Source organism: Felis catus, chromosome B1 (assembly GCF_018350175.1).
Source record: "Felis catus isolate Fca126 chromosome B1, F.catus_Fca126_mat1.0, whole genome shotgun sequence".
Lineage (NCBI taxonomy): Eukaryota > Metazoa > Chordata > Mammalia > Carnivora > Felidae > Felis > Felis catus.
In genome coordinates this window covers 30,948,821-30,962,011 of record NC_058371.1, presented here as the reverse complement: position 1 = coordinate 30,962,011, position 13,191 = coordinate 30,948,821, and the positions used below count along the sequence as shown (strand labels likewise).

The window sequence follows — 13,191 nt, the reverse complement described above, 5'->3', positions numbered from 1 at the left end:
AAATTAATGGTCCATCTTATAATTTATTTTTCCTAGATTCAGTTAAATGTGCTATTTTCCCTTCCTCCCTCCTTTCCTTCCTTCCTTCCTTCTTCTTTGCTTCCATCTATGTATTTTTTAAAAAATGCAGAACATAAAAAGAAACTGTTGATAGAGGAGAGGGACCTGGGTTTCTGGTACACGGGAGAGGGAGACACTTTTCCTATATAATATTTTATTTTAGTCCTTATCAAAGCTATACATACTCCAAGTTTAAATAGCAAGTTTGTGTTAGCTTCTCAGGTTACTTAATGGTTTTTCAGTATTAGGCCTTATCTACTGGCTGTATCTTGGAAACTACTGGCTATATCTTGGGTTGATTCTTTTATCCTCTCCTACTCAAAAACTCACCCTTCTTGTATCCACACCTTCCACTTATATTATCGTATTTGATAGATTAATATTCACTCTACATTTTTATGGCTATGCAAATGATACTCATAGATGAACCAGCTGGTTCACTGTTTACTTATTTGCCCTGAGTTGATAATGGAGTCTTATTTATTTTTTTAAATTGCTTTGGTTTTTTTTTTTTTTTCCTGTACTTATAAGCAGTTAAGCCCCAAACTCTTTGACCAGTCAGAAATAATCATTCCATTCTTTCTCCTGCCAGGGCTGTTTGCATTTCTGTTCTTCTAGTTTGAACTTCAGCTAATGGCTTAACATTTACATTCATAATCATAAGATCCCTGGAGCTTATTTTGTTCATCTGTGAAGCCCCAGAGTTCCCAGTTTAATGCTTTCCAAATAGTAGAACTCAGTAAAACCTTGCTTTTTAGGGGTGCTGCTCTGAGTCAGTGGCGCTGCCTCCTGTCTCCAGGTGTGTTGGCTGCAATAGAATCAGAACGTGAGACGTAGAAACCCCCACATGCGGCTTTTTAATAACGAAGCATGCCTTGAGAGATATCACAAACCCTAATGCAGGGTCATGTAGCCTTGCCATGAAAGTGGCAAGCAGGGGTTTAGCAGAACATTCTAGAACTCTGAAGTGGCTTTGCCAATAAGCCCTGGGCGACATTTCAGCTCCTGTCTCCTGGGGGGCGGGGGGAGGGGGTGGATAGTGCCTTAAGCCGCCCTGCAAACTGTCAGTCCTGCTCTGGTTTCTTCTTCATCTTCTCACTCGTTCTAATTGTTACCATGGAAGAAATGGAATCCCTTTCGAGATTAGGCTCAGACGCTGTCAGAGGTACCTTAATGTGCTTGTGAAGCTTATTGCAGACAGCGGTCGCGGGGAGGTAGCAACTGCAATAGTTATCTCAAACACTGGAAGTTGTTTGAGTTTCATGAAGCAAATGATTTAATCCCAGGCAGGAAACGACGACACACTCAGTGATGCCATTGTGAGTTTCGCTGCCGCTGAGGCGTTTGGCAATAGGGTGATTTATGAGCCACGGCTGTCTGCCGCGGTTGTGTTTCGCCCATCGTTTCACAGGCCTTAACATCTTGTAGCCACAGAGGTGTTTACTTCCGACGGGTAAAAGGTTCCATAGTAAAATTTTTTGCAGCAAGAAAGTCTTCATCTTTTTCTTACGTTAAATGTCAAGGAACAGAGTTGAAGGGGAAAAACGAACACCCAAACACAGTGGAGAGGATTTGTAGTTTGTGATAAAACTTCTGTTCTCCGTAGCTACCTGGGTCATCAGCATTCTGTGTATTTGTGTTCGCAGCTCAGAGAGGCATTTACAACACAGTACCTGCACCAGGACTGGGCTTCCCCGTGTCAAGCAGTTGGATGGTTCCTTTTGTACGGGGGGGGCCTCATTCTCTGATTTTATGTTTTCCCTCCTTAAATAGGAGGCTTGTGTTTTTTCTCCTTCCCCACTCTCACCAGATGGACTAAGAGGGACATAAACACAAAGGGGGACATAAAACCCTGGGATGGTGATAACAAGGGGATAAGAATTGTGAAGAAATAGTATTTTTAGGAAAATCAAGGAGTAAGCGAGTAAGAAAAAATCTGCAACAGAAGTTGGAATAATAAATTGCAGTCAGATGGAGGTCTCAAGGTTTTTTATTTTTTAATGCTTATTTGTTTGTGAAAGAGAGAGAGAGAGAGAGACAGAGCGTGAGCAGGCGAGGGGCGGAGAGAGAGAGGGAGACATGGACTCTGAAGCAGGCTCCAGGCTCTGAGCTGTCAGCACAGGGCCCAACGCGGGGCTTGAACTCACCGACCATGAGATCGTGGCCTGAGCCAAAGTCGGACGCCCAACCGACTGAGCCACCCAGGTGCCTTGGAAGTCTCAGGGTTTTGAAATGGGCTTCTGTATTAATCGTTGTCTGATAGGTGTTCTAGGTGTTTCAAACAATGGGATTTATTATGGGAATTGGTTGGTTACAAAGGCTTGGAAGGGTTGGTGGAGCAAAAGAATGTAAGGGAAGTTACGCAGAACAAGTAATGGGAAACAGCTACCATCCGTGGGCTGGAGAAGCATGGCGGGGAGATTGGTTGACCCAGAATGCAGGACAGCTGGCCTCCAAGGTTCCACTGTTGGAGGTGAGCAGGAACCTGTGCGCTGGCACTGAAAGGTCATTGCCACTGCCGCTGGGGCTGTCACCACAGTCTTGGTGGCTGGTGTCTCCACTGCAGCTGATACGATCACAATCCCAGGTGCTGCTGCTCTCTCTGCTAGGGGAGAAGCCTGTAGAAGAGGCTCCTTCTTGCCCTTCCACTCCCCAGCCTCCCTACAGCGCTCCCATTGGCAGGACCTAAATGTAGGCAGGGGGTCCTGAGAAATGAAGTCTGCAGGGTCTCTCCCTTCAGTGCGGAGCACAACACACAAAGATCGGAATGGAGCTGAGAAGCCAGCAAGCCGGTGACTAACACCACCTCCTTTTAGAAAAAAGAGCTCCGGGCCCTCTGTGCCCTCCGTGAACCCACTTGCAGCCGAGAGTGCTGTAATCTTGGGCCAAACCCATGGTAAAACTAAGCCCAGTATTTGAATTCTCGAAGGAATGTGTGTTCTGTTGGGGGACATTGGTGTGTCTGGAAGAAAGTAGTCTCCAGGAGAGAGAAGGTCTCTACTTTAGATTCTCTGCTTTCGTGATGGATTTATATAAAGCATTGACTCCTGGATCCATTTTGGTGGAAATTGTCTACAAAAGAAAAGGGCAAAATCTTCCATGTGCGTGTTCTGTTCTCCATAGGAATTTGTAATCGGTATATTTCAAGTCACTCCGGTAAAAAAAAAAAAAACGCACATAAAAAGCAACTTTATCTGGTCACATATAGCGTCGGCCTGGCATGAGAGAGCTGGAGGATTGAGCGGATCTCTCGGCCGCAAGCTCGGGCTGGCAACCCTTCTGTATGGGCTGGAGCTGTGTGTTGGCGTTAAGATTTCAAATGCCCGTGACTCGGAGTTTTCTGTAGGTTTATGCTTGGCTCATTGGAGTGAGTGTGCCATGTACCAAAGATTACGATTCACCCAATTCTGTGCACACAAGATGTATTTTAAAAGGAAAAAAAACCGGGGTGCCTCGGTGGCTCAGTCAGTTAAGTGTCCACCTCTTGATTTCAGTTCAGGTCATGGTTTCGCAGTTCATGAGATCGAGCCCCGAGTTGGGCTGTGCGCTGACGGCACAGAGCTTGCTTGGGATTCTCTCTCCCTCTCTCCCTGCCTCCCCTCCTCAAGTAAATAAACAAATAAATAAATAAATAAATAAAAGGGAAAAGGCAAAGGAAGGGTTATACTCAAAGGTAGAGCACCTAGCTTACTCTAAGAGGCTCAAACCAACCTTGGTGGTGATGTAATGGAGACAAGACACGAAAAGGGACTGGGCTTTAGGGGAAGATGGCTAGTTTAGTCAGGGCATGGTCATTGGTGATTTTCTCTGGGCTATCCAAGTGGATATTTCTAGCATGCTATTAGATAATCTGGTTGGAGCTCAGGGGAGCAGTCTGGATAGAGTATAAACGTAGGATCTATCAGTAAGTAGGTTTAGTTAAAACCTGAGCAGGGTTGGGAAACAGACATGTTGGCATATTTTAGACTAAATCATTGAAGAGGATTCATTATGGGAGAATATGCTAGAAGGAAATAGTCATCCCCCCGTTCCTCCTCCTGCCCAACCATATTAGATGTCATTGTCCAGAGGTTTAAAATCTGAATTTGTGACCTTGGTTTAAGTAATCACACACCGTACATCACGCCCCTGTTATACCAGAGCATGAATCCTAACCTGGAAGCAACTGTGCTGGGGGACGATGATTGACAAATCTGGACAATGGAGCTTTTGGACTTGGCCCAGAGGGGTCAACTCTGGCTTTCTCCAGCTGTGCCCCTTCATACAGGACGAGGAGTCCATAGGCCAAGGTCACGTTCTCACCTGTGGCCATAGAGCCCGTGCTTCCCCCTTAGACGTCACACTCCAAATACCAGGATCCCAGAATTCCCTGCCCCAATGGCCAACGTGGAGCTCACTTCCAAAGCCCTCAGTGGCCACTTCTCTGTTGCAGGTATGCACCCCTGGGCTTCAAGATTGGTGAAGGGGTGACTACAAAGGTGTGGAATGTAAAAGAAAAGTTTTACACTGGATACTTGTTAAGCTAGATTTTATCCGAACTGCTCTAGTAGAGGAGAGAGACTTCAGTATAGAACTGAGCTCAATTCTGGGGCGTCCGGGTGGCTCAGTCCATTAAATGTCCGACTGTGACTCAGGTCATGATCTCATGGTTCATGAGTTTGCACCCTGCATTGGACTCTGTGTTATCAGCTCAGGGCCTGGAGCCTGCTTCAGATTCTGTGTCTCCCTCTCTGCCCCTCCTCTGTTCATGCTCTGTCTCTCTCTGTCTCAAAAAAATTTAAAAAACATTAAAAAAAAAAGAACTGAGCTCAACTCTGAATGCAACAAAGACTGTTGGGGATGTCTAGCCAACAAGCAGGGTGAGGCAGTCAGTGTGTGGAAGGTTACTAAGAGGACAGCAGGGGTAGGAAGATGTTTGCTAAACTGGCTTCAGGATTCATGTTGGAGGCAGGTCAAGGACTTAGACATCAGTTGTGGGGGATGAGGGACTTGGTTAAATATCAAGGGTGAGGAGGGGATTATCACCAAACCAACACGGCAGGATTCTTTGCCGAATCTGGGCTCTGGAGGCTGAGGGCAGGGCAGCCGGCCAAGGTTGTGACATAGTGAGAAGAGGGCTCAGAAGAGCCTGATTAAATTTGGTCAGAGAGGGAGTTTTTGTCAGGACAGAGCTTGGACTTACAGGTTCAGGTGTCCATGTCTGTGTCACAGGGCCCCTCATGGTGTGGCTCAGAGCCAGGGGCAGAAGGAAAAGGGGCCAGGCACCCTGGCGTTCCGGCTTGGAACCCTGAGGAACCTGAGAGGTCTCAGTTTGAACCTGACTGCCCAGCCACCGATTCTTTTGCAAGAGTCTAAAAGGCTGATGCCTGGGGCGCCTGGATGGCACAGTTGGTTAAGCGTCCGACTTCAGCCAGGTCACGATCTCGCGGTCCGTGAGTTCGAGCCCCGCGTCGGGCTCTGGGCTGATGGCTCGGAGCCTGGAGCCTGCTTCCGATTCTGTGTCTCCCTCTCTCTCTGCCCCTCCCCCGTTCATGCTCTGTCTCTGTCCCAAAAATAAATAAACGTTGAAAAAAAAAAAAATTTAAAAGGCTGATGCCTGAAGGGATGGGGCAGATTGTCTGATGGGGACTCCCAGCTGAGCAACTCAGGAGCTTCTGGAGGCACCTGGAGAGTGGGGGTGGGGAGGGGCAAGACCCAGGACAGGCCACGAGGGAGCCCCCCCCCCCCCCCACCAAAGAGGAAGGGAAAATGGCGTCTCACCGGGGTGGTGATGACTGAGTGGAAGGGAAGGCCTGAGGGGTTAGGTGAGGCTGTCTGCCAGCCAGGGAGAACCTTTCCCTTCTCTTTTCACCCTGTGCCAGGCCCCAGTGAGAAGCACGACCTATGGTAGAAAACGGTGTCGATTTTGAATATATGTTCTCCCCATTTGGTGTGAACTGTGACTTTGCACATTAAAAAATATATATATCCATGAATGGGGGCGCCTGGATGGCTCAGTCGGTTGAGTGTCCGACTTTGGCTCAGGTCACGATCTGATGGCTCATGGGTTCGCGCCCCACATCGGGCTCTGTGCTGACAGCTCTGAGTCTGGAGCCTGCTTCGGATTCTGTGTCTCCCTCTCTCTGCCCCTCCTCCACTCAACTCTCTTTCTGTCTCTTCCTCAAAAATAAACATTACAATTTCTTTTTAAATCTTAAAAGAAAATCCAGGAATATATATATATGTTAAGGTGGAAGGATAAAAGATCCAACACCTCAGAATGATTTACAGGTGCTGAATGTTTAGGCATATGGTACTCCGGACCCTGTTTTTACTCTTGCCTCAGGCTCTGCACTGCCAGGAAGGGGCTGCAAAGTTGCTGACTGGCCTAGAGCACAGGCCCAGTTAGGGGGCATGAGAAGTTTCCAGGCCCAGGGGCAGATGGACAGATGCCTGATTGAACATGTGCGATTGAGAGAGGGCTACACGATATAGGATCGATAAGGGGCAGGTAGGACTCATGAAGAGAGGTGGTGGAGAAGAGGGGGAGAAGATGGGTCTAGAAGCTCGTACGGGAGTGCTTGGAGTCCAGTGGCCTGCCCACACACCCCGACTGGGATGGAACCAGGCCATCTGCAGAGGTGCATGTATGGCACCCCTCCTGCCTTTAGTTAGAATTTAGCCTGGGATGATCGGGGTCTTTCCCAGGTACCAGCACCATTCTTTCACATTAAAAAAAATTTTTTTTACTGTTTATTTATTTTTGAGAGAGAGACAGAGCATGAACACGGGCGGAGGGTGGGGGTAGCACAGAGAGAGAGGAAGACACAGAATCCGAAGCAGGCTCCAGGCTCTGAGCTATCAGCACAGAGCCTGACGTGGGGCTGGAACCCATGAGCCATGAGATCGTGACCTGAGCCCAAGTTAGATGCTCAACCAACTGAGCCACCCAGGTGCCCCGCTTTCACATTTGGAGTTAGCCCTCAGAACCTTAGAGAAAATACAAGACCTGATGGGGTTGTGTGGGTAAGTCAAGAAAGTTCACGTGAAACGGCTTTAAAAATAGCAACAAACTACGCAAATTCTGGGTGGTAATATGTGGCCTAAATTGTTTTTCCCCAAGAGCTTTCCTATATTGAGGTATTCTTTGTGGGGCGCACAGTTTTATGTTAGAGTTGTCTTTAAAAGCAGGGATTACTAGGGTGCCTGGGTGGCTCAGTCGGTTAAATGTCCGACTTTGGCTCAGGTCATGATCTCACGGTTGGTGAATTCGAGCCCTGCTTCAGGTTCTGTGCTGACAGCTCGGAGCCTGGAGCCTGCTTCGAATTCTGTGTCTCCCTCCCTCTCTCTCTGCCCCTCCCCTCCACACACTCTGTCTCTCTCTCTCTCAAAAATGAATAAACGTAAAAAAACTTTAAAAGAAAATAAAATCAGGGATTACTTCTGAAGGACATTTTGAGGGGGCACTTTTCTTTTCCTAAATAAGGTATCTGTTCTCCCCGAGCAAGCTGGGTTTAAGCCGGGTGATGTTTTGGTGGGGGTACCTGGGAGCACCACGAGCAAATCGTTCAAAAGAATCAAGCGTTGTAGTGGGGCCACTGATCTTTCCGGTCCTTTAGCATTAGCCAGTCGGAAAATTCTGCTCCCCACTAGAGGTTTCAGCTCCAGATAAATGATTCAAACTTCGTTAGTAGAGTGCGGCTAGTAATACGTGTTGCCTTCTGTTTTCACCAGTCTGGGTAGGAATAACAAAAAAAGAGTTTGTGTGCTTGCAGAAGGAAAGGAGCACATAAACATATCATAAAGCGTAGTCGGTCTTCTGCTTGTCTGCCACTCCAAATTCAGCCTCCGCAGTTAGCAATCTGGCACCATTTGCCAGCATTAATTTGATTCCATTTGTATTCCAAGTTGCAATTCCCTTTACAGTGCACTTTAGTGCTTAAGATCTATTTGTCAGCTGTTATTTAAGGGAGCGAACAAATTTTTCAGTATGCAGTAAACGCAAAATAACCCAGAGAAATGAAAGTTTGAATCCGAACTTGTTAAAAGGGGGAGCCAGTGAAGAGGACTGTGTAAAACTAGTGAGCTAATGGCAGGCAAGTTAGTCACGTTTTTATGGATTTGCCATAGTTGAATTGACTTTGATTTCTTTAAACGTTCCAACTCTTGGGGCGCCTGGGTGCCTCAGTTGGTTAAGCATCTGACTCTTGATTTCTGCTCAGGTCACTATCTCACAGTTCGTGGGTTTAAGCCCTGAGTAGGGCTCTGTGTTGACAGTGTGGATCCTGCTTGGGATTCTCTCTCTCTCTCTCTCTCTCTCTCTCTCTCTCTCTGTCTCTCTCTCTCTCTCTCTGCCCCTCTCCTGTTCACACACTCTGTCTCTCTCTCTCTCTCGAAATAAATAAACTTAAAAAAATAAGGAATGTTCCAACTCTTGTTACAGTGGGTATTGCCCTAGAGTTGGAGAGAAGTAAGGAACTCAGTTGTTTCCTGAGCCACCTATAGAAATTGTTCAGTATCATCATTCATATTCTATAAATTTTTTTATGTTTATTTATTTCTGAGACAGAGACTGAGCATGAGTGGGGGAGGGGCAGAGGGAGAGGGAGACACAGAACCAGAAGCAGGCTCCAGGCTCTGAGCTGTCAGCACAGAGCCCGACGCAGGGCTTGAACTCACAAACCGTGAGATCATGACCTGAGCCGAAGTTGGACGCTCAACCGACTGAGCCACCCAGGCGCCCTATCATTCATATTCTAGACCATGATATCCTCAGTGAAATACGGTGGACCCTTGAACAATGCTGGTGTTAGGGGCACCACACCCCACACAGTCGAAAAATCTGCGTCTAACTTTGGAACCCCCAAAACTTAACTACTACTAATAGCCTGCTGTTCGCTGGAAGCCTGACAGATAATATGAACAGTCAGTTAACACATATTTTGTATATTATACGTATCATATACTGTATTTTTACAATATAGTTAGCCAGAAAAAAAGAAAATGGTTATTAAGAAACACATAAAAGAAAATACATTCACACTATTATACTGTGTTTGTTGAAAACAAATCCACAGGTAAGTGGACCCACAAAGTTCAGGTCTGTGTTGTTCCAGGATCAGCTGTAGTTTAGGGCTTTTATGGTTCTTATTTCAGTCTTCTTGAGTGTTGACCATCTGAAGCTGTAGGTTTAGGGAAGGAGCTTACTGGGCAAAATGCCATCTTTTTAAAAATCTTCCCCAGAGAATTTTAGTGTGGAAGAATCTGATTAAAAGCCTACTTTAATATGATTTTGTGTGTGTCTGTTGTGTATGTGTTTTAGGGAAGTAGCTAGGAAATACTTTTTAAGGTAAAAAATAATAGGAAATGTTTCTGGAAAGTTAGGTCCCTTTAACTTTCCTCTCTGTTAAAAAGGTATTCCCGCACTTTTAAAGATGGCGTCACTCCTACAAACTAAACAATTCAGATGGATGTCCTAGAACCTCACACTCTCGTTTTTCAAAAGCCGTGTTCTGTTTTAGAGCATGAACATACATGGGTGTATCTTGCTTAGATTCCGCAGGTTTGTTTTACTACTAAAGATTGCATATGCACAGAACCCCGTGCTCGTCTCCCCTTCCTTCCTTTATCAGGGTTCCAGTAGAACTTGGCTACCGAGCCGGCAAGCCCTCGTTACAGTGAATGAATGGCAAGCCCTCCCAGTTACAGTGAATGAAGGGTTCATAATTGCAACCCGTCTCAAGTCCCATTCATGTTACGAATACAATCTGAGTGGACCTAGAAACTGGCCACAGAAAGATCTAGACAGAGCTGTTTTTGGTGCCTGTTACCCTTAACTGATGTGGACGAGCAGAGATGATGCTCAGGCCATCTCCATTCTCTGGAGCACAGGAGGCAGGCGTTGTGTCCTGCTGCTGTCCTGTTCTTTGGATCTTTGCCGTGGCACAGCCAGGGTGAGGCAAATAAAGAGTCACCTGCGTGCCATATAGCAGCAGCCTCCAGCCACTGCTGCCACCAGCCACTCACTCAAGACACCTGTGCCTGCCCCCCTCCCAAGTTAAGTGTGCACCCACTTCTGTTCTAATCATACGCCACCAATCTTAATCTTGTATCTTGATCACAGTCTCTGACTCCTGTGGATTGGACTCCAATTCTTCTCTCCCAGTTAAACAGCCTTGATTCCTGTTATGCCTTCAGCGGAAACTTAATGCTCTAACTCAAGTTCCTGGGTTCCTGGTCCTGTTGGTGACCAGTTGACCAGCAACCACTTCATGTGTGAATGGCCTTTCTTCTCAAATTCTCTACTCTTTCACATCTTCAAGTTTGTCTGTTAACTTTTGCTGACCACCTAACTCTACGTGTCATTAAATTCCCGCTGTGTATGTAGGTGAGCATTCTTTTTTGTTTTTTAATGTTTATTTATTATTTTTGAGAGACAGAGAGACAGAGCGTGAGCAGGGGAGGGGAGGGGAGGGGCAGAGAGAGAGAGAGAGAGAGAGAGGAAGACATAGAATCCAAAGCAGGCTCCAGGCTCTGAGCTGTCAGCACAGAGCCTGATGTGGGGCTCGAACCCACAAACCATGAGATCATGACCTGAGCCGAAGTGGGATGCTTAACCAACTGAGCCACCCAGGCAACCCTTCATTCTTTTTTTTTTTTTTTTTTTTGATGTTTATTTATTTATTTATTTTGAGAGAGCACAAGTAGGGGAGGATCAGAGAGAGAGATAGAGAGAGTTCCAAACAGGCTGTGCACTGTCTGTGCCTGACATGGGGCTCAAATGCACCAACTTTGAGTTCATGACCTGAGCCAAAATCAGGAGTCAAATGCTTAAACAGCTGAGCCACCCAGGCGCCCCTATTCTTTTTGATGCTAAAGGTCAAATATGGCAAATGCCAAGTAAACAAATACATAATCATTTTTTTTAATTTATTTATTTTGAGAGAGAGGGGGAGAGAGAGAGAGACAGAAAACAAGTGGGGGTGGGGCAGAGAGAGAGAGAGGAAGTGAGAATGTCTCAAGCAGGCTCTCCAGCTGTCAGCACAGAGCCCATGATGGGTCTTGATCTCATTAACTGTGAGATCATGACCTGAGCCGAAGTCGGACGCTTAACCGACTGAGCCACCCAGGCGCCCCAATCTTACTTGATCTTTAATTGTTTAAAAGCCTTTCATGATTAAATGACTTCTCCTTGCTGTAGTGTTGGCACCAAAGAGTATATATTTATTTGAGAGAGTGTGTACCAGCATTAAACAATTAATTTTTATGAATTCTACTAGAGAATATGTTTTGTTCCTCTGGAAGCATTTATTTGGGCTTTTTTTTTTTTTCCCTGCAGATAGATTTTTTTTTTTCCATTTCCTTACATTTAAAAACTCAAATCAGGGGCCACAAAATCATCAGTGTCAGGAACACTTTAGAAATTCTGTTACATATTGTGGTATTGTCTTAATCCTTTCTCAGTTATAGAAATAACTTCTTCTTGATTGAGTCTCCATCCACAATGTCAGGAAACAACTGCTTACCACATCCATCACTTCTGTCTGCACAGGATCATGTTTCAAAGGTTTCCCAATTAATCCTGTGGAAGTTAGAATCACTCATAATTATAATCCTGTTATGCCTTCTTTATTTCTTGATGTGCTTGTTAATTAACGTCCATCCTGCAGCGGTCTGTAGCATGGTGCTATTATTGGCTGTTTTGTCTTTAAAAGCCTCTTTTCTACCATTTTGACTAAGATTGATTCACTGCACTTTGTTGAAATCGATCATTTTGGATCAAAAAAAAATCTATACCATATATTCATTCTGGCTACTTTTGCATGATTTCACTTTTTTTCAGTCCATCAATGCCAAGCTGGTTGCTTACCCCTTTTTGGCTTCCTTTCTCTTGCTCTTTTCTTTTTTAAGAACTGTCTATCTCTTTCTTTCTCCCGCCCTCTCTGAGACAACACCTCTGGGGAGAAAAGCCAATTGGCGGAGGCAGCAGAATAAATTCTCATTTCGGAACCAGGCTAGACGCTAGTCCCATTTCTCTTTTTATAAAATCAGGAAGAGGGTCCCTCTGCTTGGTGATCCTCCCCCTGAACAGTCTCTAGGGTGACAGCATCATGACTGACTGTGAGGCACTTTGCAAGCGCTGTAGCGTCCTTCGTTATAGCCTCAAACTCCTCTGTATTCTAATCTCACCGGGTGGACTCCAGACGAGCACTAAAATTCTTGCGCACATACTAACGTTTTCTTTTCTTCTTCCAGGCACTGACTTTAACATAGATAGCTTGCCTCTGCCTCGGAAGGCCCATCACGACTGGGCCCTTTTTCACGAAGAGTCTCCGAAAAATAATTACAAGCTCTTTCACAAGCCAGTCATCACCTTGTTCAACTACACTGCCACGTTCAGCCGACATTCCCACTTGCCACTGACCACCCAGTACTTGGAGGGCGTAGAAGTCCTGAAGTCACTCAGATACCTGGTCCCTTTGCGGTCCAAGAACATCCTTCGGAGAAGACTTGCTCCACTGGTGTATGTCCAGTCAGACTGTGACCCGCCATCAGACAGGGACAGCTATGTTCGAGAACTGATGACTCACGTTGAGGTGGATTCCTACGGTGAGTGTTTACGAAACAAGGATCTCCCTCCGCAGCTAAAAAATCCAGCTTCCATGGATGCTGATGGCTTTTATAGGATCATTGCACAGTATAAGTTTATCCTTGCCTTCGAGAATGCGGTGTGTGACGACTACATCACTGAGAAGTTCTGGAGACCTCTGAAACTGGGGGTGGTCCCTGTGTATTATGGGTCCCCCAGCATTGCTGACTGGCTCCCAAGTAATAGAAGTGCTATTCTCGTGTCTGAATTTGCTCACCCTAGAGAACTGGCAAGTTACATCAGACAACTGGATCACGACGACAGACTGTACGAGGCCTACATAGAATGGAAGCTGAAGGGTGAGGTCTCGAATCAGCGACTTCTCACAGCACTCAAGGAACGGAAGTGGGGAGTACAAGACGTCCACCAGGACAACTACATCGATGCATTTGAGTGCATGGTGTGCAGCAAGGTGTGGGATAATATCCGGCTTCAGGAGAAGGTGAGAGAATCAAGGTTTGGCGAAGAGGCTCTAGGAGAGTCATCTTGATGGCTTCTGACAT

The 13,191-nt window shown here is 46.1% G+C and overlaps 1 protein-coding gene across 3 annotated transcripts in view; it reads left to right on the top strand.

The window, feature by feature from the left end:
* Window positions 1-13,191, top strand: part of FUT10 (fucosyltransferase 10) — an 87,723-nt gene that overhangs the window by 55,796 nt on the left and 18,736 nt on the right. For all 3 annotated transcript variants that reach the window (XM_003984668.6, XM_045055351.1, XR_006596425.1), the window contains one exon: window positions 12,295-13,130. In XM_003984668.6, coding sequence (XP_003984717.2) covers window positions 12,295-13,130 — 836 coding nt within the window. The remainder of the gene's footprint in view (window positions 1-12,294; window positions 13,131-13,191) is intronic.